General features: G+C 46.3%; 1 protein-coding gene across 5 annotated transcripts in view; it reads right to left on the bottom strand.

The window, feature by feature from the left end:
* Positions 1–27,910, bottom strand: part of LOC138983755 (diacylglycerol kinase delta-like) — a 144,916-nt gene that overhangs the window by 115,836 nt on the left and 1,170 nt on the right. For 4 of the 5 annotated variants that reach the window (XM_070357067.1, XM_070357066.1, XM_070357068.1 and 1 more), the window contains exons 2-4: positions 8,110–8,157; positions 7,483–7,545; positions 5,885–5,965 (exon numbers count right to left, since the gene is read on the bottom strand). In XM_070357067.1, the coding sequence (XP_070213168.1) occupies positions 5,885–5,965; positions 7,483–7,545; positions 8,110–8,157 (192 nt within the window). Of the gene's footprint in view, positions 1–5,884; positions 5,966–7,482; positions 7,546–8,109; positions 8,158–13,246; positions 13,594–27,910 lie in introns of those variants that run through there. The other variant, XM_070357070.1, reaches the window with a different exon arrangement.

Here is a 27,910-nt window from a genome sequence, read left to right as displayed (position 1 = left end):
TAAAATAAAAAAATAAATCCCTGCGCTTAGAACTGTACCCACGGAATACGCGCGATATAAGCTTCATATTGATTGATTGGTTGATTGATTGATTGATTGATTGATTGATTGGAAATCTTTCAGTAAAAATTGTTTTGCGTGAAACTTTTCCCTGGCATGAAACTGACTTGCCGCCCACAGTGAAACCCTTACGTGAAGGTCTGCTGTGACATTGAAGGTGAGGTAAAGGTTCTCACATCCGTACTCACTGACAAACATACCTCTGTATAGCGCGTGCAAAAAGTCATTCTCTCTCTGTCTCTGGCTCTCTCTCTCTGCCTCACACACACACTTACGCACTCCCCTCTTGGAAAGAGAGAGAGAGAGAGAGAGAGAGAGAGAGAGAGAGAGAGAGAGAGAGAGAGAGAGAGAGAGAGAGAGAGAGAGAGAGAGAGAGAGAGAGAGAGAGAGAGAGAGAGAGACGGTGATCATTAGACAGACAGCACTTGTCGCTGGGCCCGAGGACCCGGGGCCAGGGGGAGGTAATCAATTAGGATCGTCACACAGCTGCCAGCCAGCACTGTAGGCAGTCGGTAAAGGTCAACGTTCTCCCTGGCCAAACCGCCACAACTACCCGGGCCTTCTAACTCCGCTTAGCATCTGTACACTTCTCTCGAATCATCTGTAGACTCCTCACACACACACACAAACACACACACAAACACAGACACTACCGTGGCACACAGACACACACCACACACACACACACAGGCACACACACACACACAGGCACACACACTAACACACAGAGGCTCACACACACACACACACACACACACACTAACACACAGAGGCACACACACACCCAAATACACACACACACACACACAGCGCGCCAAGACAGGAAGGACGCGAGCTGAGCGCTGTCGGAAGTCAAGCCAAGGCTCCATGACAGACACCGGAAGTGGGCAACCCAGACACGGAAGGGCAGGATGGGATACGTGCAACCACCGGCCCCGGCCAGCCAAGCGGCAACACGACTAAGTCCTTCCACACAGCACTGCTTTCACCAGCACGCCCATCACACACGGCACAGATAACTTGCAGAACTATTCACACACGGGACAGATAACTTGCGTCACTATTCACACACGGACCAGATAACTTGCAGCGCTATTCACACACGGGACAGATAACTTGCAGCGTTATTCAAGTCATCACCTCCCACCAGCAACTTGTGACGAGCGCGTGCGCAGGGAAACGAAGCTTAGCATTGTCACTACTTTTGGTGTGGTCTGCATAGCTCGCTTAGTTGGACACTGGTGTTTGACTATTTGTTTGTTTGTTTGTTACTAAACGTTGTCAGATCAACAGTATCCTTTTAATATCCAAAGTCATGCAACATTGTTCGCCCAAAGCGTCACCTTCTTTTACTAGTGGCGAGTTGCTTAGCGTAGAAGACAAGTGAGGACGGGTCATTGCTCCACAAGCGTACGGAACCACCCCCGCCACTTTCACCAACAGCGGCCTGACGACGGCGCTAACGAGAAATGGGCGAGTTTCAGATGCCTACGCGCATTTTCGGCAAAACGCTGCCGATTTCGCGTAATGGGTAGGGTTTTGCCGATTAACGCAAAATGGGATTATATGTAGACGATTAATGCGAAATGGGCGTATATGTTGCCGATTCCGCGAACTCGGCAGTTCCGTGAATTCGGCACATCTTCACCCCAGACAAAAAAAAAACAACAACAATGATTGGGCATTCATTGAGGGGGCAACATTGTACTAGTGAAGATTTCACAGTGTTATCATTCGGCAAGGGCAGTCTCTGATTTATTTAGCGGCTGTGAACTATTGCAATTGTACCCACAAACAGTGTTTGTCACATTGCTTCAGTGCCAGTGGTGTCATGGTGAACTCTGTCCACACGATTGACCAGCCAAGTATTGTGCTGGCGATGTTGGTGCAGGGAGACAGACCAACTTCACGCCTTGACACCAGCACACCAGTCTACAATACGCAATCCTCGGCTCACTCAAGCATGGCGTGGTATCGATCAGTCATCGATCTCCAGGCAGGACGTGTCCGGGGGGCTAACAGACAGCTAACCGTCTTGTTCACGCCTCAACGCCTCTCGCATCACACCATCACCGCCCCGCGGCCACCACACACGTAAGCCACTTATCATCATCTTCCACTACAACCACTACCACCTCCACCCTATCATCTCCCCCCCCCCCCACTCCCTCCCAAGCCAGTCTCCCGCCCCCTGAGGCAAGGAGAATTAAGTGCTGTTCACATGACAGACTTGCAACCAACTTTTGCCCAACTTTCAAGCAATTTTTGTCAGCGGCGAGTCAAATCAAAATCGCTGACCATGTGAACAGCACAAACTCGGAAACTAGTTTTATGCTGCGCTTCTCGCCAGACTTAGCCTTTCAGGATTGTCCGGTCGTCCTCGTTTTCCGGAGAAGGGAAGGCTTTTTTGTTTGTTTGTTTGCTTAACGCCCAGCCGACCACGAAGGGCCATATCAGGGCGGTGCTGCTTTGACATATAACGTGCGCCACACACAAGACAGAAGTCGCAGCACAGGCTTCATGTCTCACCCAGTCAAATTATTCTGACACCGGACCAACCAGTCCTAGCACTAACCCCATCATGCCAGACGCCAGGCGGAGCACTGCCATTAGATTGCCAATTTTAAAGTCTTAGGTATGACCTGGCCGGGGTTCGAACCCACGACCTTCCGATCACGGGGCGGACGCCTTACCACTAGGCCAACCGTGCCGGTTGAAGGGAAGGCTAAAGCTAACCAGTCATTAAGCGCGATAAGAAAAGTCTGGACAAATTCGCTGACGAGTCACTGCCAAGTTGAGCAGTGCTCAACTGAGTTTTGGCGTCGCTGACGAGTCTGGCCCGAATCGTTTCTAAATCGCTGGGGCTGTTCACATGGCAGACTTTTCGCCGATTCCGCCTCAACGACTCGGGAGCGACTTTCAAACGACTAAAGTTGGTGACAAGTTGGTTGCAAGTCTGCCATGTGAACAGCCCTTAAGAAAGAGGAAAAGCGAAGGAACAAAAGAAGAGGAGGAGCAGGATGACAGTGAAATCACACAGTGAACGTAATCTGTGACAGTAATTAGTGACAGTAATCAGTGACATCACACAGAGACAGTATTCAGTGACAGTAACATCATACAGTGACAGTAATCAGTGACATCACACAGAGACAGTAACATCATACAGTGACAGTAATCAGTGACATCACACAGAGACAGTATTCAGTGACAGTAACATCATACAGTGACAGTAATCAGTGACATCACATAGTGACAATAATCAGTGACAGTTATCAGTGACATCACACAGAGACAGTATTCAGTGACATCACATAGTAACAGTGATCAGTGATAGTAATCAGTGACATCACATAGTAACAATAATCAGTGATATGACACAGTGACAGTTAGCAGTAACATCACACAGAGACAGTATTCAGTGACATCACATAGTAACAGTGATCAGTGACAGTAATCACTTAAATCAGTGACATCACATAGTCAGGGGTGGGACTCTCTTGTGATGAAAAACGAGGAAATCCCTTTTTTCTGGGGGGGTTCGGGGGCATGCTCCCCCAATTTTTTTTAAATGGTACATTAAAATCTGTGCAATCTGGTGCATTCTGAGACTAAAATTATACTCGTTTGGATCAAGTAAAAAAGACATTCTCCTCACTCCCCCCCCCCCCCCCCCCCAAAAAAAAAAACCAAGTCGCGTAAGGCAAAATTACTACATTTAGTCAAGCTGTGGAACTCACAGAATGAAACTGAACGTAGTCCGCCGCTAGTGCAAAAGGCAGTGAAAGTGACGAGCCTGTTTGGCGCGGTAGCGGTTGCGCTCATGTGCTTCATATCACGCTTTACTGTACCTCTCTTCGTTTTAACTTTCTGAGCGTGTTTTTAATCCAAACATATCATATCTACATGTTTTTGGAATCAGGAACCGACAAGGAATAAGATGAAAGTTTTTAAATTGATTTGGAAAATTTAATTTTGATCATAATTTTTATATTTTTAATTTTCAGAGCTTGTTTTTAATCCAAATATAACATATTGATATGTTTTTGGAATCAGGAAATGATGAAGAATAAGATGAACGTAAATTTGGATCGTTTTATAAAAATAAAATGGTTTTTTTTACAATTTTCAGATTTTTAATGACCAAAGTCATTAATTAATTTTTAAGCCACCAAGCTGAAATGCAATACCGAAGTCCGGCCTTCGTCGAAGATTGAACAACCAAGTCTTTCTTTATTTCTTTATTTGGTGTTTATCGCCATTTTCAACCACGAAGGTTATATCGCGACGGGGAAAGGGGGGAGATGGGATAGAGCCACTTGTCAATTCTTTCTTGTTCGCAAAAGCACTAATCAAAAATTTGCTCCAGGGGCTTGCAACGTAGTACAATATATTACCTTACTGGGAGAATGCAAGTTTCCAGAACAAAGGACTTAACATTTCTTACATACTGCTTGACTAAAATCTTTACAAAACTTGACTATATTCTATACAAGAAACACTCAACAAGGGTAAAAGGAGAAACAGAATCCGTTAGTCGCCTCTTACGACATGCTGGGGAGCATCGGGTAAATTCTTCCCCCTAACCCGCGGGGGGAAAAACAAACAAGTCGCGTAAGGCGAAAATACAACATTTAGTCAAGCTCAGTCGAACTCACAGAATGAAACTGAACGCTCGTGGCAAAGGCAGTGAAATTAACAATCCAGAAAAGCGGGGTAGCGGTTGCGCTGAGGAGGATAGCACGCTTTTCTATATCTCTATTCTTTTTAACTCTCTGAACGTGTTTTTAATCCAAACATATCATATCTATATGTTTTTGGAATCAGGAACGGACAAGGAATAAGATGAAATTGTTTTTAAATCGATTTCGGAAATTTAATTTTAATCATAATTTTTATATTTTTAATTTTCAGAGCTTGTTTTTAATCCGAATATAACATATGTATATGTTTTTGGAATCCGAAAATGATGAAGAATACAAAAACCGTAATTTTGGATCGTTTTATAAAAAAATAATTTTAATTACAATTTTCAGATTTTTAATGACCAAAGTCATGAATTAATTTTTAAGCCTCCAAGCTGAAATGCAATACCAAAGTCCGGCCTTCGTCAAAGATTGCTTGGCCAAAATTTCAATCAATTTGATTGAAAAATGAGGGTGTGACAGTGCCGCCTCAACGTTTACAAAATGCCGGATATGACGTCATCCAAGACATTTATCGAAAAAATGAAAAAAACGTCTGGGGATATCATACCCAGGAACTCTCATGAAAAAATTTCATGAAGATCGGTCCAGTAGTTTACTCTGAATCGCTCTACACACACACACACACACACACCACGACCCTTGTCTCAATTCCCCCCTCTATGTTAAAACATTTAGTCAAAACTTGACTAAATGTAAAAACCAACCAAACAAAAAACACTTTCACACAACAATGGTAACATTGTAATGGTGCATACTAACGTAATGAACCATGTATCCATAATCCAATACTGGCAATAGTATATGATCCAAGTGACGCCCCAATGCATTGAAGCTCAAAATGACTATTAGTTATCAGGAGTTTTCAGTCAGCACAATTTAACTCTCAAGCCTCCAGTGTTCTGTTCCATCTTCACTTCTCTCCGTATCATTCAGTCAACAAGTTATAGATACTACTGGGATGAAATGGGACACGGAAAAATAGATTACCCCAGCGGAATTCGTAAGTTGTGGATTCGCAGAAAAGTCCCACCCCTGCATAGTAACAATAATCAGTGATATGACACAGTAACAGTGATCAGTGACAGTAATGAGCGACATGGTGCACGAGCACTGACCTGAAAGCTGTGGTTGATATTCTTCATGCTGCACTCAGCCACACTCAGGTTGGACAGGTCGATGTCGTCGAACAGCAGTGACTGAAACAAAATGTCCGTGTATATGTATGCGATTAGAGGAGACCCTCTGTGAGCAAGTGCTGGTTGGAAAAAAAACACTTGTGTGTTTGCTTATGCCACAACCCTCATAAAATAAAATTGTATTTGACCTCTCTCTCTCTCTCCCTCTGTTTCTCTCTCTGTCAGTCTCTCTGTCCCTCTCTCTCTGTCCCTCTCTCTCTCTCTGTTTCTCTCTGTCTCTCCCTCTGTTTCTCTCTGTCTCTCTCTCTGTCAGTCTCTCTGTCCCTCTCTCTCTCTCTCTCTGTACATGTACACCAAACAGAATGGTTTATGGAGAACTTGGCAGATACCCCCTTTTTGTAAACTCCTATGTGCGTTGTCTGAATTATTGGTTTAAATTGCTAATGATGAGAGACGACAGATTGCCAAAACAAGCCTATACAATGTTGTATAACATGGATGAAAGAGGAAAAAGATGTTAGGCCTCGGAAATCCGAAATAATTATATTGTCTGAAACTGGTTTTAACTTTGTATGGCTTAACCAAGGTGTCGGCGATGTGAAATGGTTTTTGAGGGTCTTTAAGCTCCGATTGGGTGACATGTATAAACAAGAATGGTCCGGCACAGTGTCACAAAGGGACCGTTATGAATTGTACGCTAAATTTAAATCTGTGCTGCATGTTGACAGTTATTTGTTCAATATTGACATTTATTGTTTTAGGGTAGCACTTACACAGTTTAGACTTGGTGTATTGCCAATAAATAACAACCTTAAACGATTCAGTGCTATTATGGAATCAAGATATTGTATTTTTTGTGAAAATGTAGCCGAAGATGACCACCACTTCCTCTTATGCTGTCCATTATATTCTGATTTAAGAAAAAGATTTATAGGAAGCATGTGTGAATCAGTGTGAAGGTTCTGTGTCTACCATTTTGTCATTTTCAGATGTTAAGAGGTGTCGCCTCGTTGCTAAGTTCATTTTCCACGCCATAAAACGTCGACAACTGCATGTTGAAACACTGCAATGTTAGAGATGGTACCGTTGTAATTGTAAACGATTATTAAATAACATGTGAGGATAAATGTGTGAGACTTGTATATGTGCAAAATTCCCCTAACCCACATCCCCTCTTCCCTGGTTTGTATATGGGCCAATGGCCATACGTACAATAAACTATCCAAAAGTCAAAAGTCTGTGTGTGTGTGACTAGAAGCGAGGCAAGATAGTAGATAGAACAGAGACCAGACACGTTTGGTGGCTGCTGCAGACTATTTATGACCTGGCATCAACTTCACTGTCACTGTAGGATTCTGTGGCTGCAGGAATCTGAGTGTAGTGATAATTATGTGCAATGTTCAACCTGTGCTGACAACACTAACTAACACGGAAAGGCAGTCGCACAAGGCAGCAACACAAGGCAGTCCCCCAAGGCAGCAACACAAGGCAGTCCCCCAAGGCAGCAACACAAGTCAGCAATACAAAGCAGTCACTCAAAGCAGAAACACGACTTGGAGAAACAAAGTTATTCATACCTTGGTATCCTTTGCATAGTACAGACGTCTGCCTTTCAGCTTGAAGTAACGCCTTTTCCATCTCTGCAAGTAGCAAGAGAAAACTGTGTAATTTAGGAGTGAAATAAAGTTCTTTTGAAAGAAATACATGCATGTGATTCTCAGGTCCCAATAATTGTTATGATGGTGAGGGGGGGGGGGGGGGGGGTTGAAGTGTTGTATAAATGTCAGTGAGAAAGGCTGGGCTAAGAACAACGAGAAGAAGAGAAAGGGGAAGGGAGGAGGGGGGGACTTAGGGGTCAGGGTTACAGCACAGTGCAACACTTGAGTCTTGACGAAGAGAGAGCAAGTGACAGGCAGTCAGACTGAATTCTTTACAGAATACTGGCATTAGGAAGGACTCCTCAGGAACCTGTTGTATAATGGAAACAGTAAGCACAAGCACGGTACTTGGAACTAACATTCAGAAAGGGAAGCTACTCGGCAAAAGGTTAACAACAGTTATCACAGCTTACTTCCCTTGCATGAAACTATGCTGTGTTTCGTTCTAAAACGCCGTGGACATTTTAGGGGTGTTGAGTGGAAGGACAGGTAGAGAGGTGAGTAAGACAGGTGAGTAAGACAGGTAAGTGGAGACAGTGACTTTACCTGTAATTTGCTTGTGTGCTTCATCATGTAGCCTTCCTTCTGACATACCTGCAACACACAATTACAAAACATAACAATACCTTAGAATTAATACTATCTCTCTCTCTCTCTGACACACACACAGTTACACGCACGCGCGAGATCGCACATACACACACTTGCGTATACAAACACACACACATTCAGTTACACACAAACATACAGTTACACACACACAAACACAAACACAAACACACACACACACACACACACGCACACACACATACACACACAGAGGTTTGTATGCACAGCAAGCACACACGTGTTGGTGAAGACTCACTCGGTGCAAAACACAACGTTTCATGAACATTGTTACTGTCATCTGTCATCAGCAAAGTGTCAAATCATATTGATGAGGGAAGAAAACCGGGTTCACTGTGCTGTGAACTGCCACTGACACAACAGGGGTGCTACAGATAGATCTAAATTGTTGTACGCCCTTACTAAACCACTATGGAGCTAAGACTAACACCAGGGGTGCGTTGTATAGATATCAAAACGTTCTCTTCGCGAAGAGACAAAAAGTTTTCATCGTGTAAGCAACAGGGTGTTCGCGGAAAACGGTTTGTAATACCAAACTCTCAACCTACTTTAAACGTCTCTTCGCTGACGGCAAGCCCATTCATGCATATTGGGGGCGATCATGCGAACAGTCGCTTTTTACATGAGACAGCTCTCTATGAAGCGACGTTTGATGCTTTCTTTATTTAAGTCAAGTTTTGGGGTAGAAACTCTACTTAAGTAGAGTTAGTATGAAACGGAGCGGGGAAACTCTAAGTTTAGAAACTCGACTTAAGTAGAGTTTCTGGAAACCTACCTGAAGTGCACATAATCAGGGTTTTTGTGTCAAGCACTCTGATTCGCTGATTTCATGCACTTTGTTTTGTACTCAGACTTCGAGATCGCGCATGCTTAGATGGAAGTTTGCTAGCGAACCACTTTTGCACAGGGGTGACATTGCCAAAGCGTTCCAAGAAACGCAATATTCTTTTGGTCGCATCAACTACTAACTGTGGCCCGGGTAAATTGGCCCTTTCGATCCTGTTCATTTTGCAGCTCTCAGGTTCTCTTTCTCTTTCGTATGCACCGGTGATCTCTCAAATATCACTACACGCACATGCGCAATGAAACATGCTTCTTTAAGCCAATAAGAAAGCCTGACACATAATCTGTTGGAGAAACTCTCCTGAACTGGACTTCAGGCGATTTTTTTCAGAAACTCGACTTAAGTAGAGTTTCTATACTGTACATGTACTTCAGTACAGTTTCCCCGCGCCATTTTTCAAAACTTGACTTAAGTAAAGAAAGCATCAAATGGCATGTCATAGCCCTCTAACTCTACTGAAGTAGAGTTTCTACCTCAAAACTCGACTTAAGTAAAGACTCGCTGACAGCTCAGTCCATGAGTACATTTTAAGGGTGAAGCTATATGCATTGGCCCTGAGGCTATCTGTGTGTGTGTGATTTTTGTACCCCACCTGTTCGCAGCACCGAAGAGAAGCAACGTCTAGAAGCTGATTCACTCAATTTGAATTAATTATTTAGAATACTGGTGGTGTGTTTCAAACTAGAAATAAGGTACAGTGTATTCCCCAGATTCTTCAAATAAGTCAAATACGCCACGAAACTCCTCCAAAACGATCAGATCAATCATATCCCAATGAATAACCCATGCGCAACATGTTCTCTCTCTCTCTCTCTCTCTCTCTCTGTCTCTCTCTCTCTCTCTCTCTCTCTCTCTCTCTCTCTCTCTCTCTCTCTCTCTCTCTCTCTCTCTCTCTCTCTCTCTCTCTCTCTCTCTCTCTCTCTCTCTCTCACACACACACGAGGGATGGATGTAAAAAAGCACCTGTTTGCTTATGCCATTACCCTCGTAAATAAAGAATTTGTCATTGTCATTGTCACACACACACACTGATGTTAGAGAGTAACATTGCAGCCTGTCAAATAGTCAGAGAAAGCAATACAAAGTATATAGGCCACTGCAGACACTTAGACAGGTGAGTGCAGCACGTGCAAGACTTGTCAGTGTGACGGTGTGTCAATGCATCACGCCGGCGGGACACCATACCTGCCGACCCTGGCTGACCGCGCTGTGAGACACGAGCGCACAGGACCTCGGACACGGGTGGTCACTCGTGTGGTGACACGGAGGGTGGTAGGGGTGGTGGAGGTGATAGGGGTGGTGGAGGTGATAGGGGTGGTGGAGGAGGGAGAGGGAGGCGCGTGCCAGGCTGTAGTCAGCGCTACGTGACGACACTGACCTCATCGTGTGCTGACTGCTGGCACTGCACACGCAACGCAACACACTGGGCCACATGCAGGTGCACTGAGGTACTTCTGAAGTCCGTCCGTCTGTCTGTCTGCGCGCGTCTGTCTGTTTATCTGTCTGTCTGCGTGTGTCTGTTTGCGCAGAAAGGGAGGGATCCTACAGTATTATTACTGATACAGTACAGGGCAGAGAACAAGAAGCAGACATGGGTCAGACTTGTCACGACACTGGCTTGTGGCGGTACGGCCAAGTGGGAACATCCTGTAGCGCCACCACCACTGTCACACACTTCCCCCTCCGCACACACACACCCGCCACTACCGCTGCATGCTGTCACGCATTCCCCCCCCCCCCCCCCCCCCTTGACCTGCTGGCACTTGGGCCCCGCTCTCCACACGCCCTGGCCCTTGCGTGACAGTCACTCTGCCATACACACCACTCTCACACACAGTCAACACAAAGATAAAATTTACTGATTTAGCACGTGGAACACACTGTAACTCTTCACACACAACCTGGGCCTGACAATCACTCACACCATCACACACAGTCAGCACTACGTACGGTAACATTTAGCACGTGGAACACACTGTACCCCTTCACACACATGCTTGTGTGACAGTCACTCTGCCATACACACCGTCACACACAGTCAGCAAATGCTTGAACATTTAGCACGTGGAACACACTGTACCCCTTCACATACATACGTGTGTGACAGTCACTCTGCCATACACACCGTCAGCACTACTGACTGGAACATGTAGCACGTGGAACATACTCTCTACGCCTTGAGAAACAGTCATGTGGTCGAATTAATTAAATTCCTCGTCACGCACTGTTTTAACTTCTGATAGTACTCTCGTCACTATAGCATTATTATCAGTAAATCAACATCAATATACTGAGTGCGTGTAAACGTGCGCGCGTAATGTGATATTCGGTCGTTCGATCTTTTGTCCGTTCGCTCTCATGTCATGGACCCTTTCGCTTTGCTCTTGTACGGATCAAATAGTGGTTATCACATGTTGTGCTTTTTTTTGTTTAAACCATATCCTGTAAGATCATATACCTGTGTCAAAACACAATACGACTCGAGATCACTGCACTTCCAATCACAGCTCTAATGCTGACAGTGACACTCAGATTACCTCTCGACACACGTGTACAGGTTTAAGGGGATGTTACCCGAGTCCCTGACTGACTGACTATTAGGGTTTAACGTCCTCTTAGACCAACTGGTCCATATTGGGACAGGTATTGGTAATACGTTGAAGATATGGTGTGATACTTTGATTCGAACAAGCCCGCTGTGGCTGTCTTCTTCGACACACCAGCATTGGGTTTGTCTCGTCAAAGTATCGAAATACGATCATGATAATCGGAGACGAGAGATGATGCATGCGTGTCTTCGTGTTTTCCAAGCCCTGAGACTTTCGCTGTGAACGTGGGATCTTTTTCGTGCGCATGTGTGCACACGGGGGTGTTCGGACACCGAAGAGAGTCTGCACCCCGAGTCCCTCTGTGTGTGTGTGTATGTGCACTCAAGCCAGTACTAAGCCACTTCATTGTACCGCAGGTAGCTGACAACTCAACCAGGTGTTTACCTGGGTAATAAAGCAGCACGACAGGTGAAGAGAACTGCAGGGTTCTCACACAGCGCTGGACATATACACCTGTTTGCCTACACCTTGTTACCACAGACAGACAATGGTAACCACAGACCATCTTGCACTGTAAATCAGTTGAGAGTGGATACCACTCAATGTCAACCAGGGATGGCCAAATCGCAAAATTTCAACTCGCCAGCCGGGCGAGTAACTTCAAGAAAGTCACTAGCCCGGCAGAAATTTCGCTGGCCCGGTACATACCACAGTTGATCTGCAGTGTTTATATGGCTTTAAAACCCGATATTACAATCAAAAGGGTCGCATTTGACCAGAATTTCCATCGGCCATACGGGCGAGTTGCCAGGCGGTTTCTACTAGCCCGGCGGATTTTTTACTCGCCCCTGGCGACCGGGCGGACGATTTGGCCATCCCTGTCAACCCTCGCACTGTTGAGGCGATCCCCTATTTTGTTTTGTTTTGAAAGAGCACAGAAGTCAGACCATTTTGACATACAAACTTGACACTTTGTGCACTAGTGATCGATACGAAGAAGAAGACTTTGTGCACTGAACATGCATAAGCTGAGGTTCATCTATTCCAAATATGAAGTAATTTGGTCAACAGATGTGGAAGCTATGAGCATGTTCTTGGGCTGCATTTCTTTGTTGGGTTGGGGGAGGGGGCACCTGTAGCACATAGCCTGCTATTACTGAAAACGTTAGCCTATACATGTATCGGAATTTCATCAGAGACGGTTGCAAGATGACGACGATCATTGCAAAGGGCTTTTTTTTGGCGATTAAAAAGCATATGCATGGTTGCCACGAGGACGTTCTACATAAAGAAGGAGGAGAGAGTTTGTTTGTTTGTTTGCTTAACGCCCAGCCGACCACGAAGGGCCATATCAGGGCGGTGCTGCTTTGACATATCACGTGCGCCACACACAAGACAGAAGTCGCAGCACAGGCTTCATGTCTCACCCAGTCACATTATTCTGACACCGGACCAACCAGTCCTAGCACTAACCCCATAATGCTAGACGCCAGGCGGAGCAGCCACTAGATTGTCAATTTTAAAGTCTTAGGTATGACCCGGCCGGGGTTCGAACCCACGACCTCCCGATCACGGGGCGGACGCCTTACCACTAGGCCAACCGTGCCGGTAAGGAGGAGAGAGGTCTGTTAGAGAAGACAGTGTGGCCACAATACACACTGACCTGGCTGCCTGGTCTGTCGTCTGTGCTGAGTGTGACGTCACTCTGATCGGCCGTCATCACTGTGCTGTCCTCTCCGCCGTCACAGCACAACGTCACAACCCATTAAGTCACAACACATCGTCCTACGGCGTCCTACGGCTGTTTCCGTGCATAATGTGCAATGTTTGTCAGCAGTCGATGACGTCATGTGTGGACAATGTATGCTTCATGTTGCGGAGCGCCAGTAAGTGAATAAGAGTCGAGCACCGTCACTGTGAGGAAGGAAGAGAACTAGCGGCCTGTTCGTGCAAGCGTGTGTGTACATGTGACCCATCCATGTCACGACGTGACCACACGTCAGGGCTCACCCTTATCCCGGATGCGATGATCTTCTTCACGCTCAACGATGCCCTGACTTTCATTCCACGTATGTAAACCAAATCACGAAAACTGTCTTCATGCAAACAGATAAACCTTTTGTCAGAATACGGACCACAGATCACAGGTAGCTTGCGACTAACTTCCTCTGCCCATGACTCCTTGTCAAACAGTCCTCATGGAGAGTGAAGTTTGGTGTGGTCAGCGCAGTCGATCAGCTGGCCATGGGTTGGTGGGTGCACACACCACTGACCGTCCTAACATTCACTGCAGTTTCCTGACCAGTGCAGTGTTGGGTGCAATCAGATGTGCGAGTGAAGGAAGCATGCACACAAGTCAAGTGTCAATCACAGTTTGCCACCCCAGCGTGTCTTCAATATTTATCACACTTGTACACACAAAGCGTACTGTCTTCAGGATCTATCACACTTGAACACACAGCGTGCTGTCTTCGGTATCACACTTGTACACACACACCGACCAAGCAAAGGGAAACAACTTCCTTGTCACTGGTCACAACACGCATTGGTAGACTTAGCAGTCACCATGTTTTGGATTACTTACACGACTTAACAGCACGCCATATTATATATATATATATAAATTATATGCAAACACGGAATCAAAGCGATTCCACACAGACATACACGCACACAATAGCACGCCTGGCCGCGTTCCAGATTAAGCCAGTGAAGGGTTGGAGTGGTGATGCAATGTCCCCACCGATACACACAGCTTGATGGGACCAAGAAAGGGGCGTAACCTCACTACGCTCATTCACAACGGCCCAACGCGTGGCGAGTAGCCAGGGGACACAATCACAGTCAAGTGCAGTTGAACGAGTAAAATGCACTGGCAATCCGACCGAATCGGGTTTCATAAAAAAGATTTCAATCGGCCGGCTGTGCCTCTTTCCACGGGGAGTTGCCCGACAACAGTGCTGCCCTCCCCCAGCCAAGCGGCGTTCGGACAACCGCAGTCGGGTTTCAAAGCAGTGGTCCGACTGTCAGTGTGACCACCGCGAGTCTATGAAACCTGCCCCAATTGTGTGGCTTGCTGAATGACACAGATATGTGTGTCGACCTGGCGACACAGAGAGAGCGTTTGTGTGTGCGAGGCTCTTTGGGGTCAAAGCAGCTGATAACCTACGAGACGTGCACTTAAATGTGTCACACGGCGTGTGTCGTGCACATGTCAATCAGCAATGACACATTATGACATACCAGTCATGTCAGCACACAGTGACCGTGATACGCTTCTCTCACTGACACCAACACACTGCGGTGCAGCGTATTGAACAGGGGAAAATCATGTCTCTGCTCGATCAGGGTAGGGTTGGTATTGAGATCGGGACAATAAATTGTCGCCGGTATATCAAAGGTAATAAATTAACCGCGTGTATACCGGGGGTAATAAATTAACCGTCTGTATATCAGGGGTAATAAAAGTAAAATGTGACTTAACCCGGATACCGAGACCGTACTGAAAGACCGTGTTAGCGGCGCTAGCATGAGGCGCCGTGACTCGTTAAGCGGGGAGTTAGAGGCCACTGCCTCATCAAGGTGGTCAGCTCAGGTATCAGCTCAAGCTATATAACGTGCGCCTTGAGTCGCCTGTTGGTGAGATATGTACAAATATATATTCGTATTATTATTATTATACCTCTAATGATCCACCCCCCCCCCCTTTCCGAAACACTGTCCATGTAGTGAGGTCAACGTGACCTCGCAAGATGTCGAACTTACGTTGTCGCAAGATGTCTCTCTCTCTCTCTCAGCCAAAAATGACTATTGCACCCATTTTTGTACGGTACCTGAACCAAAACATTAATTCCCGTTTCCTTTCATTCAAACGTTCTATGCCATTAAACGCACTCCACTTGGCTGTCATATTCACTTATTTGATCCGAGATTTCTTTGAAATGCGCCTTCCAAATATGGGTACCCCCAAAATCGATCTGACAAAAACGTACAGTACCTTTTAAAAAATCTACGAAAATTCAGAAAAGGCATAACTTGACAACTTTGACATACGACGAGAAAGTCAAGCCAACTGTCTAGCCAGGACGGGTTGTTTTGCTACGCTATCTTGCGTATTTCTTATGTTATGCCACTCCAATGGTCGGTCGACAACGGAAGGTTGTTGTGTCAATGTTGAGGGATACCATGACAAACAGTGTTGTATATCAGCAATGACCCGGTGGATTACTTCGACACTGTCAGGATGTCCGCCCTAAGACGCAGTGGTTCCAGCCATAGCGCGTGTCAATGTGAGGAGGCTCTCACAACACCTGTGTCACACCTGCAGAGGTTTCTGTCCCTGGCCAGCAGGTGTAACAGGACGGTCAAAGGGAAGCAACCACGTCAATATTAGCGAGATTTAAGAAACAGCACGTTTCGTTTTGCAGCTCGTTTCGTTTGGTGAATGAGTCACCCCGCGAAACGGAACGTGTAACGAGACGGCATAGGCCGCAGACAAGATTTAGATGTATTCACGTTTCGTTTCGGAATGAAAGGCCGGGCATGGCAGGATATGATCCGCTGACTGGGCATGGCATAATTTCAACTCCACGAGTCAATAAAGGATTGACATACTCGCATTGCACGCACAAGAGCTTCACATTTTTCAATTCATGCACCTGATCACATACGAAGCCAGAATAAAAATTCGATGCGATGACCTACTTCTGCTTCGCCATTTGCTTTCTCACCATGAAGTTGGATAAATGTACCAGGATCAGCACCCTTCAAAATATTTCAGTTCACAACAGTTGTCTACCTCCAATGAACACATTCTCAGCGCTGAAAGACTGTGAAAGGGTTGATGAATCTAGCAATGCATTAAATGGCCAACAAATAAAACTGTTAGTGTGCAAAAATACTCACAAAAGTTGACGAAATATTGTTCGTTTTTTGGGGGTGGAAAACGTGACTGCGTTTTGACGTTCCACGTTCCGTTTCAGTTGACCTTCACCTTTCCAGCGAGAGACCCCCGAAATAATGACGTTTACCACAACTTCAAAACGAAACGTCCCAACGTTTCGTTTCTTAAATCTCCGTAATGTGACCCCAGCCCAACACTGGAAGTTCGGAATTGTGTGTGTGCGGGGGGAGGAGGTAGTAGAAAAGCTAAAATAGTTACATTGAATGCTGACACTAACCGACTCAGTCCTGCCAAGCTTTCGACCTCGCCTGTGTGTGTGTATGTGGGGGGGGGGGGGTTCTCTCTCTCTCTCTCTCTCTCTCTCTCTCTCTCTCTCTCTCTCTCTCTCTCTCTCTCTCTCTAAACGGCAACTTTTGTTTACAATAAGTTCGAACTCCAGGCCGAGAACACAAGAAAGCGACTGAACACTCCCCCCCCCCCCCCCCCCCCCCCCACGTCACATGCCCGAATGACAAAAAATGGCTCCGATTGGGATTGGTAGTGTCCCTGTCACATTATTGTGTTGCTGTCTGGCGCTGTAAGTTGGTGCTTGAAGGGAGGGATGCGTGCTGATAAAGTTATCTTTTCACCGCAACTTTTCATGTCAGAAAACACCCTCACCACACAGGTAGGGCACTGCACACACGTTCTTTTCATCACTACATGTACTACAGGGGATCGACATAATTATATATACCGCCGGACCTTCCTACTCCTCAACACACACACACGCAGAGGGTGGGATGAATATGATTAAGGTGAGGAGGGTGGAGAGTGCAAACACTGGCTTCACGGAACTCACACACGGAGCTTAATATAGCCAGAAGTGAGCTAAATATAGCCGAGAGCGTGTGCCCGCTGCATGACCTGACCTAGATACATTCGTAATACCCCGTGTCAACATCGCCCTGTCTCCACAACGCATGTTTCACGCTCTGAAGTCCGGTTTACCTGACGGATTGTAACACTTATCAAACTTACTGACAGAAAATAGCACAAACCGGTTATTAAATTTACATGCCTGCACGCGTGTATATATATGAAAAGACTTTAGTTTCGTGCTTCGATCAAGCTGTTGTTGTTGATGTTGCTGTCGTCGTCGTCGACCACCATAAATCACTGACAAGTATGTGTGAGACCCCCGAAGCTTTGAAGATACGTCAGCAAAGGAATGACGTCACGTGAGTGACCGTGGGGCCCCAACAGTGAGACTGAAGAGATGACCCAGTCAGGGACTGTAGAGTACACTATTTCTTCTACACTGCATGGTTACTAGTCCATCGTGACTTCCCCCACCCCCAACCGATTTCAATTCTTCAAACAAAACAATAGAATGTCATTTTGTTTTCTCGTTGTTGTTTTTCCCCCAATATAGCTGATGAGTCCAAGACATCCCCGTGCACAAAAAAAAGAGAAAGAAGAAAACAGTTTTGATAACTGCACTTCAAGGAGGTGGCAAAACTGAAAGTATTGATCATAGTTTGCAGTTTGGTCAAAAGATAGGTAGGTCACAGTATACGGGTAGACAGACACTGAGACAGCAAGGTCACAGAAGTCGCGGTACCGACATGCCCCGCGTGCGGTATAGGCGGTGACGTCAGAGGCAGAGGTGAGCGTGGTGAGAGTATGACGTCAATGACTCTCAATGAGGCCAGCCATTGCCAGGTGTCGGAGGGGATGGCGAGTAGAGTGAATAATTCAGCCAGGCGTGATGTACAGCCGCCACGGGACGCGACGCGATGTGTGTGCTGCCCGCAATGGACTCGGCGTCCCGTGTCAATAGACCATGTTCAAAAACAACTCTGTCGGTTTTGTATGGGTTGTGAAAGAGTGAATTCCCTTGCTTTTAGTGAGACAAACTATTCACACGTGCTCTTTGTCCACGTGTTTCAGACACACCACTCAATTGTGACTGGCCTGTGGATTTCTTTGTCTCACTAAAAGTAAGGATATTCACTGCTTCACAACTCATACAAACCCGACGGAGTCATTCGCTGAATTCGCCTGTTATGAATTAAGCAGAAGTGCAATGCCTTTGGCATGGTCGTCAATCAGCACAAGCACTGCATACCCCTAGCGAAGGACAAATCGGCCATGTTCATCACACACACACACGCACACACACACCAGTGAGCTAACACTGACTCCTTACATCCAATCACCATTGAGCTAACATCCTTACATCCAATCACCAGTGAGCTAACTCTCACTCCTTACATCCAATCACCAGTGAGCTAACACTGACTCCTTACATCCAATCATCAGTGAGCTGACACTGACTCCTTACATCCAATCTTCAGTGAGCTGACACTGACTCCTTACATCCAATCTTCAGTGAGCTGACACTGACTCCTTACATCCAATCACCAGTGAGCTGACTCTGACTCCTTACATCCAATTACCAGTGAGCTAACACTGACTCCTTACATCCAATCACCAGTGAGCTAACACTGACTCCTTACATCCAATCACCAGTGAGCTAACTCATGATGATACATCCAATCACGGGTGAGCTAACTCATGATGATACATCCAATCACGGGTGAGCTAACTCATGATGATACATCCAATCACGGGTGAGCTACGCCAGATGTTACATCGGACCCACCTTTTAAGACCTCCAAACATCTAAGAATATCAGATCTTAAAAAGGAGGAAGTCTTATAATGGAGATACATTTACAGAGGTCATAAACAGACAATCTGAAACATCAAGGTCATAAACAGACAATCTGAGACATCAAGGTCATAAACAGACAATCTGAAACATCAAGGTCATAAACAGACAATCTGAAACATCAAGGTCATAAACAGACAATCTGAAACATCAAGGTCATAAACAGACAATCTGAAAAATCAAGGTCATAAACAGACAATCTGAAACATCAAGGTCATAAACAGACAATCTAAAAAAATCAAGGTCATGAACAGACAATCTGAAACCTTCAAGGTCATAAACAGACAATCTGAAACATCAAGGTCATAAACAGACAATCTGAAAAATCAAGGTCTTAAAAAGACGGGAGGGAGTGGGAGTATTAAATTTGGGGGGTCTTAAAAAAGAGGTTCCACAGTACATGGCAGATTGCCACAGACTGCTGACTTTGAGTGACCAGAGGGGCATGCTGGCAGCCTAAGTGGCTCCACCTATTACTTGCAGTATGGTCTCCTCTGATGGAACTGGAAGACACTGTACGGTGTGGGGTCGACAACCTTTCACTAATCACGCCTCTTCTTCGGCATGACGGACTTTCTTGGCTTCTGCCCCCCATTACCCTGATAACTTGCCAACGCAAACACACCTCACCCCCACTCCCCCGCCTTGGCCAGCTTAGTGAGACACTGGGTCAGACGAAGCTGACCGTATACATACAGTAGGTTCATGTATTGCCAAAACAGATCTAAGGATTAGCGGTCGCATACAAAAACTCGGCCGTAAAAACATCATAATGTCAACAGTCTGACCCATGAAGATAGCATAAACTAAACATCGAAACAGATTGAAGACCGGTACCTGTACATGTGTACCTTCCTTCCTCCATCAACCTTCACACAGTACAAGCCATCTATTGATGTACGACATTACACGCAGTGATAACAGCATCCTTCCACTTGGACAAATACCACATATCAAAAACCCAAGATGCTTTCTGTGAAAAATATCTAGTTACGACATTAATTTTGTAATTGAAACCTAATGTTAATCTGGGAAATTTATCAATGAAGTATGTTTTTAGAACTTAGAGCTCACTTAACTGCAGTGTGTATATACTGGCTTGTTCATTGACAATTAATTGAAGTGGACCCCCCCCCCCCCCCCCCCCCTTAAGACTTTCCCGTCTTTTAAGACCAGCCCATCAAGCAGGCAGCAGCAGCAGCCGCCACTTAGAGGGAGGGTCAATTAACAAGGCACAAATTGCTTTGGCACACACAGCACACTCTCTACTGGCGTCCACTTTCTGTCTCATCAGGTCAGTCTGCACAGCAGTGCTAACTACACCCCCCGCCCCCCCCCCCCCCCCCCACACACACACACACACACCTCAGTTCTGTACACCAGTGATAATAATTACACCCCCCCCCCCACCTCTTCTGTACAGCAGTGCTAACTACCCCCCCCCCCCCCCCCTGTACAGCAGTCCTTGCAGTCTGTCCCTTCTCACCGTCTATTCCTAGTTCTAGGCATTGCCCCACACTTGACCCCACTCACACCCTGCCAACAATCATCAGCCTGGCTGCTTCCTGTGCACAGAGGCCATTTTGTGTGGAATTAATTTTGTTCAGTTCATACTTTTTGTCCTTTCTCACTTTCCTTGTTACTCCGGTAGATGCACCTTTACGAAGGTGCAATAAATCTATACATATGATGCATTCTCAACCCACCTAGCCAAGGTTCAATGAATACATTTGATACATCCCCACACACGACCTCCACACATGTACATATATATATCCCAAATCTTTCATTGATCACCGATTTATTTCGGACTCCCATATCTTTTGTTGATCACTGATTTATGTCTGACTTCATTTCTTTCATTGATCTCTGATTTATGTCTGACTCCCATAATTTATATCTTTTGTTGATCATTAATTTATGTCTGACTCCCATTTCTTTCATTGATCACTGATTTATTTCGGACTCCCATATCTTTCATTGATCACTGATTTATGTCTGACTCCCATAATTTATATCTTTTGTTGATCACTGATTTATGTCCGACTCCCATTTCTTTGATTGATCACTGATTTCTTTCGGACTCCCATATCTTTTGTTGATCACTGATTTATGTCTGACTTCATTTCTTTCACTGATCACTGATTTATGTCTGACTCCCATAATTTATATCTTTTGTTGATATCTGATTTATGTTTTATTCCTATTTCTTTCATTGATCACTGATTTATGTCTGGGACAGGCTGATCTTTCTTAACCCAGTGTGAGATTTTCAGTGGGGCGACCACCCCCAACCCAGCGCGTCCCCGGGTGGCGGATAGGGGAACGGTCTTCAGATATGGAGATCAGCCGCTTGCGGCCGCGGACCAAACTGGCTCCGGGTGGGATCCCGGAAAATCCTCCCCCCTGTGCTCTCAGGGTAGGACGTACGGGCCATGAGCTAAGGGTGAGGTAACCCCGACAGAAAACCCCGAATGCTGAAGACGGAGGACCCGGGCCGCACGGCGCATTCTAACAAACCACGGGTACACGCACTTACGCAAATGATGACACAATCAACCAGCACAGATGGAAATGGCGCTCGCCCATTGAGGACCCCCCAGGGTGGAGCAGCGTCGGGTCCCATGCCTCAAAGGGACTCAGCCCCAACTACTGGAGGTCCCTCCCGTCCGTCTTGTCACGCCAGGGGACGCGGGAGGAAAGTGACTGGCACCACCACAACCAGGAAGAAACCCAGTCAGCAGCGACCTTTTCAGGTCATGCACTGGAACGCAGAAAGTATCCTGAACAAGAAGACAGAGTTGGAGCATATCCTGCATGAGAAGAACATCAACATCTGCTGTATTCAGGAGACGCACCTGACACCCCAAAAGTCCTTCAAAGTGAGAGGCTACCAGTGCCTTAGGTCCGACAGAACAGACCGAAGCAAAGGAGGAATCCTGACCCTCATCAGGAACAACATCAATGCCTGTTTGATAGAAACGCACATGGAGGACTCCGAATATCAGGTGATTCGAATCCAGACGAAGACATCAGAATTCCATCTTGTCAACTTCTACTGCCCCAATGATAGACACCTCGCCCTTGACACGATCCCCGCAAAGGCCTCCAACTTCATCGTGGTGGGTGACTTCAACAGTCATTCACAGAGTTGGGGATATGACCACCTGGATCGGAGAGGAGAAGAGGTGGAGAACTGGCAGGACGACAAAGGTCTCATCCTTTTGAACAGTCCCTTTGACTGCCCTACATTCTACTCCAGAAGATGGCACACTACATCAACTCCTGACCTAGCCTTCTGCACGGAAGACATGCACCAGCTAACCAGCAGAGAGGTCGGAGAACAGCTAGGTGGAAGTGACCATCGGCCAGTCTTTTTGACCCTGGGCATGGAGTCCTGCACTGAAGCTTCCTTCCCACGGTGGAACTACAAAAGAGCGAACTGGTTCCTCTTTAGACACCGCACCAGCGAACTCACCAAAGACATCAGAGTCGAGGGTCGAGACATCAACATGGTGGCGAAGGACTTAAACATGAGCATCCTCAGAGCAGCGCGTGAGTCCATTCCCAGGGGTGCCAGGAGAGACTATAAGCCCTACTGGAGCAATGAATTGCAGGAACTGGATGATGATCTGGCAGACGCCAGAAGGGAAGCAGAAGTCAACCCGTCACAAAACAACAACATCCGCCTCCAGGAAGCCAAAGCCAAATTTCTCAAAAAGAAGCTACAGGCAAGACGGAGAAGCTGGCAAGAGAAAACAAGCTCTCTGAACCTTGAGAAGGATGGCAGAAAGCTCTGGAGGCTCACCAAGCAGTTGAATGATGAGAACACCAGCAGAGGAAAGATCACATTAGAAGAGAACGGGAAGGTGCTAACTGGAAAGCATGCTGCCAACCAATTTGCTGAAAGCTATGCAGCTGAGAGCAACCTCCATGTTAGCCCCGAGAAACAGAGAGAAGCAAGAAGAGAGAAAAGAGAGAGACCTGCCAGACAGTCGACAGTGGACGCCATGAGTCAACCACTCACACTCCACGAGCTGCACTCAGCTCTGAAAAAGTCAAAGGCGAAGAAATCCCCTGGCCCAGACGGCATCACCAACGAGATGCTAACCCACCTTGGTAGTGCAGCAGAGAACAAGCTACTCGAGGTCTTCAACAGCAGCTGGCAAGAAGGATCGCTACCACAACTCTGGCGAGAAGCGATCATGATCCCCATCTTAACCCAATGCCCCCTGACAAAAAAATGGCAGGCAGCCTTCTTAATCCTGAGCAAAGGGAAACTACTCCGCACAACATGCACACATACAAAACAAAACAATTCATGTAAAATCATAGAGTACTCACATTTATATAGAAGATGGCAGAATAACTCGAGAATACACTATAGTTTCATATGCAAGTATGTTCTGTCCACTTCCGATGTAATAAATGTTGTTTAAAAAAAACAATCCAGCAAGTGTTCTTCAAAAACGTCCAACGTGTCAGCCTTCAGTCCTCATTTACACCAATATATGTTGAAACTCCCAGAAAAATCCTCCCGAAAGTCCTGTTGTCGAATAACAACACCCAGATCGATGTCAAGACTCATCCCCTTTCACCTCTTCAAGTAGAAAACCTTCAAAAGGCGTGTCAGAATCGTCATCTGAGTTCCCCATGATCGAACACCATACTTCCAAACCTTCATTCAACGCCATTATGTCAGCCAAAAAAATCTCAAACTTTGAAAATTCACAGCGAACACACTATCGCATCGATTCAAACTCTGCAAACGCCAGAATGAAGCAGCCGGAAGGAAGTGCATTAATCACATCCGGTCGCAAGGCCTTATGGGTAAGGCTCAAAGCGAAAGTGAAAGTAGGTGACCTAGTGTTTAGCGGGCCATGCCGGGCGTTTCAGGGATTTCATAGGGCACTTCCAGCGGGCCATGCCGGGCGGTTCAGGGGGCATTGGGTTAAAAAAAGGGAAGGATCCAAAGAAGGCCACCAGCTATCGCCCAATCAGCCTCACCAGCTGTGTTGTGAAGACCCTGGAGAGAATTGTGAACGAGCGCCTCAGGTGGTACCTGGAATCCAGGAACCTCCTCGCCCCTGAACAAGCTGGATTCCGACAGTTCCGCAGCACTGAAGATCAGGTCACTTACCTGGCGCAAGAAGTTGAAGATGCCTTTCAGGAACAGAAGCTGGTCTTCGTCACCTGGATAGATCTTCAGAAGGCCTTTGACAAGGTCTGGAAAGATGGACTCCTTGTAAAACTGCTGAGGAAAGGCGTGTCCAGCAACATGTACCAGTGGATTCGCTCTTACCTCTATAACCGCAGGGCAAGAGTTAACGTCGACCAGACCAAAAGCAAGAAGTTCCTCCTTCGTCATGGCGTCCCTCAGGGCGGAGTCCTCTCCCCCACACTCTTCCTTCTCTTCATCGACGATCTGGTGTCTGAGATGCCCAAGGGGATCAAAGCTGCTCTCTACGCAGACGACCTTGTGATCTGGTGCAAGGAGGAGCACGCAAGTACTGCCACCTACAGAATGCAGCAAGCGGCAGATAGGCTGAACGCATGGGCAGAAGATTGGTGCGTCTCCATCAACAAGGAGAAATCCTCCACCACCCTATTCACACTGTCGCCAAAGCAGAAAGCCGGAACCATTAGGCTTGGTGGAACTCCTCTGAGAGAGGATGAAGAAGCAACGTACCTTGGTGTCACCTTTGATAGACGGCAGACCTGGAAACCACACATTGCACAGGCAGAGACGAAGGCCCGGCGCAAGCTAGCCATACTCAGGAAGCTGGCAGGTACCACCTGGGGAGCGAACGAGAAGATACTGAAGACAGTATACCAAGGAACAATCAGACCCCACCTCGAGTACGGCTCCACAGCGTGGTCAACCTCAGCCAAGACAAACCTGCAGACCCTTGACCGTGTGCAAAACCAGGCCCTCCGACTCATCACCGGTGCAATGAAATCCACGCCCATCAAGGAAATGGAGAAGCTTACCACCATCCAACCCCTCTGTCAGAGAAGAGAAGCCAAGACTATGGTACAGGCCGAGAAGCTCAAGTGCCTACCCGACCACCCCATGAAGCACAGACTGAGCAACCTCACCAAGAACCGGCTTAAACGGAGCAGTTTTGTACACGAGAGCAAGAGACTTTCTCGACAGTACAGGGAAGTCCTTCCACAGAACACTCTACCTCTGACTCAAGAAGAAGAGGAAACCCCCAAGGCAACAGAGAAACCAGGCATCCAGATCTGCACCAGTGTTCCACATGTTACCTCAGGAGAAGATCAGAATGACACAGCTCGACAGGCACTCACCTTAGCCCTGATCGACGAACAGTACCCAAAAGAGGCGTGGATCCATGTATACACCGATGGATCAGCAACTAACGCCGTGCTCAATGGAGGTGCAGGCATTCTCATCCAGTTCCCTGGGGGACATACAGCTACATCCAGCGTTGCCACTGGCAAACACTGCACAAACTATAAAGCAGAAGCAGAAGCTCTCATGCAGGCCGCCTCCTTCGTTCAGGACTCCGCAGACCCTTGCTACCAAGTTGTCTTCCTCTCGGACGCCCTTTCAGTCCTTCAGGCCCTAGAGAACGACAAACTCCCACAGCTGGCCAAAGCATTACAGATGGTCAGACAAACCAGAAGAGTTGTCCTCCAGTGGATACCAGCACACTGTGGGATACCAGGAAATGAAAGGGCAGATGAGCTGGCAAAAGAAGGAGCCGTGGAAGACCAACCTGAAAACAGTGTCAGCTTTAGTGAGCAGAAGACAATCATCAAGGCATTGATGAGGCCAAGGACAAACAGAGATGACTACCACACAATGTCCAGAGAGCAGCAAGTCAACCTCATCAGGCTGCGTACTGGCCACAACAGGCTCAATGCTCACATGAACCGAAAGTTCAAGCTGGCGCCATCACCAACATGTGCCTGCGGTCAAGAGGACCAAACAGCGGAACACATCTTACAGCGATGTCCCTTACTAGATGAGGAACGAAAAGAAGTGTGGCCGTCACCAACCCCCTTGCAGACCAAACTATACGGCAGTCGACAGGAGTTGGAGAAAACGACAACATTTATCACCAGTGCTGGACTGATTGTGTAACCTCTGCGAACGCCAAGAAGAAGAAGAAGACTGATTTATGTCTGACTTTAAATAAAATTCTTTATATTGATCACTGATTTATGTCTGACTCCCATTTTTTTCATTGATCACTGATTTATGTCCGACTTCCATTTCTTTCATTGATCACAGGTTTATTTCTGACTCTCAATTTTCTGAACTGAGGTGTAACTCGTTCAAGTGTGCTATTACATGTACCATCACGAAAAGGCCTTTTGAGTTACAGTCACTCAAAGAGTAAAAACTACTGAATTGTTTATGAAAACACACATTGCGCCAGATATCGCATCAGAGACCTATCATGGATCCATGGATCCACAGTCCACCAGTTAAATAGTAGTATCAACACACTTGTTACACAGTTTTTTTCACAAGCACCTGTACATTTTTCTTGCATGAGGGTGTCAAACAACACTTATAATCGTGGAAAGCAGGAAGATGACTGAATTTATCTGCTGTTGTCAACTGATCTATCAAGTTTTATGCAGTAAAAACATCATGTTGATATTTTCCTATTGATGGCTTTGGACTGCATGGCTGCAGGCTTGATGCTTTTGTAATAAGACCGGAAAGCAACTTTCAGTGGTGACAAAGACATAAGTGAGTGCCGTGCATGCCTGGCACTCTGTACAGAGACTCAGAGGGAACGGGGAGTGAGAGAGAGTGAGAGAGTGTGTGAGAGAGAGAGAGATAGAGAGAGAGAGAGAAAGAGAGAGAGTGTGAGAGAGAGAGAGAGAAAGAGAGAGAGATAGAAAGAGAGAGAGAGAGAGTGTGTGAGAGAGAGAGAGATAGAAAGAGAGAGAGAGAGAGAGAGAGAGAGAGAGAGAGAGAGAGAGAGAGAGAGAGAGAGAGAGAGAGAGAGAGAGAGAGAGAGAGAGAGAGAGAGAATTGAATTGAATTGAACTTTATTTAACAAGGATTAAGATGTAAGGCTACGCCTTTTCTTGCAATCTGTCCTTGGGACGCACAGACACACAATGATAAAATTGAAAAATTAAAAAGTTAAAAAGTTTACCAACAAAAGGAGGTCAGAAAACTTCAGCACGTGATGATAAAGATGACGATGATGATGATGAAGATGAGGCATGAAGAGCATACATATGTGGTTAAAGGGAGAGAGAGAGAGAGAGAGGGGGGGGGGGGAGAGGTAAGACATTTTATTGATTGAACACACCTTCATTTCAAGGGGGAAGGGGGGAGGGGGGAGAGAGAAGGAGAGACAGAGAGAGAGAGCCCAGCGTGTTGTGTGGTTAAAACGATGCAATGTGATTGTTTTAGCACCACGCCCGATAAATGGAAGCTTAAATTGCAGTGGATTCTTAGCTATTAATTTACAACGCTAATTGAGTAATTCGGCTAAAGTTCAACATTACCAAAATGATAATTGAAAATATAACTCACAGTGCCCGTATTCAAAGACTTCTTGAAAAATGTTGCTGTCAAAAACCAAAACCTTGCACCCAAGCACACACTTCCTGTAATAGAGACAGACCTGGGAACCCCTGTTTTGAACTTGAAGTATTCTCAAACAAACTTGGTGAATTTTCAGAAGTATGAGTGTACTCCACACAGCATTTGAA

The sequence above is a fragment of the Littorina saxatilis genome, linkage group LG13 (assembly GCF_037325665.1).
Source record: "Littorina saxatilis isolate snail1 linkage group LG13, US_GU_Lsax_2.0, whole genome shotgun sequence".
NCBI classification, from domain to species: domain Eukaryota; kingdom Metazoa; phylum Mollusca; class Gastropoda; order Littorinimorpha; family Littorinidae; genus Littorina; species Littorina saxatilis.
This window is presented reverse-complemented; position numbering and strand designations above follow the sequence as displayed.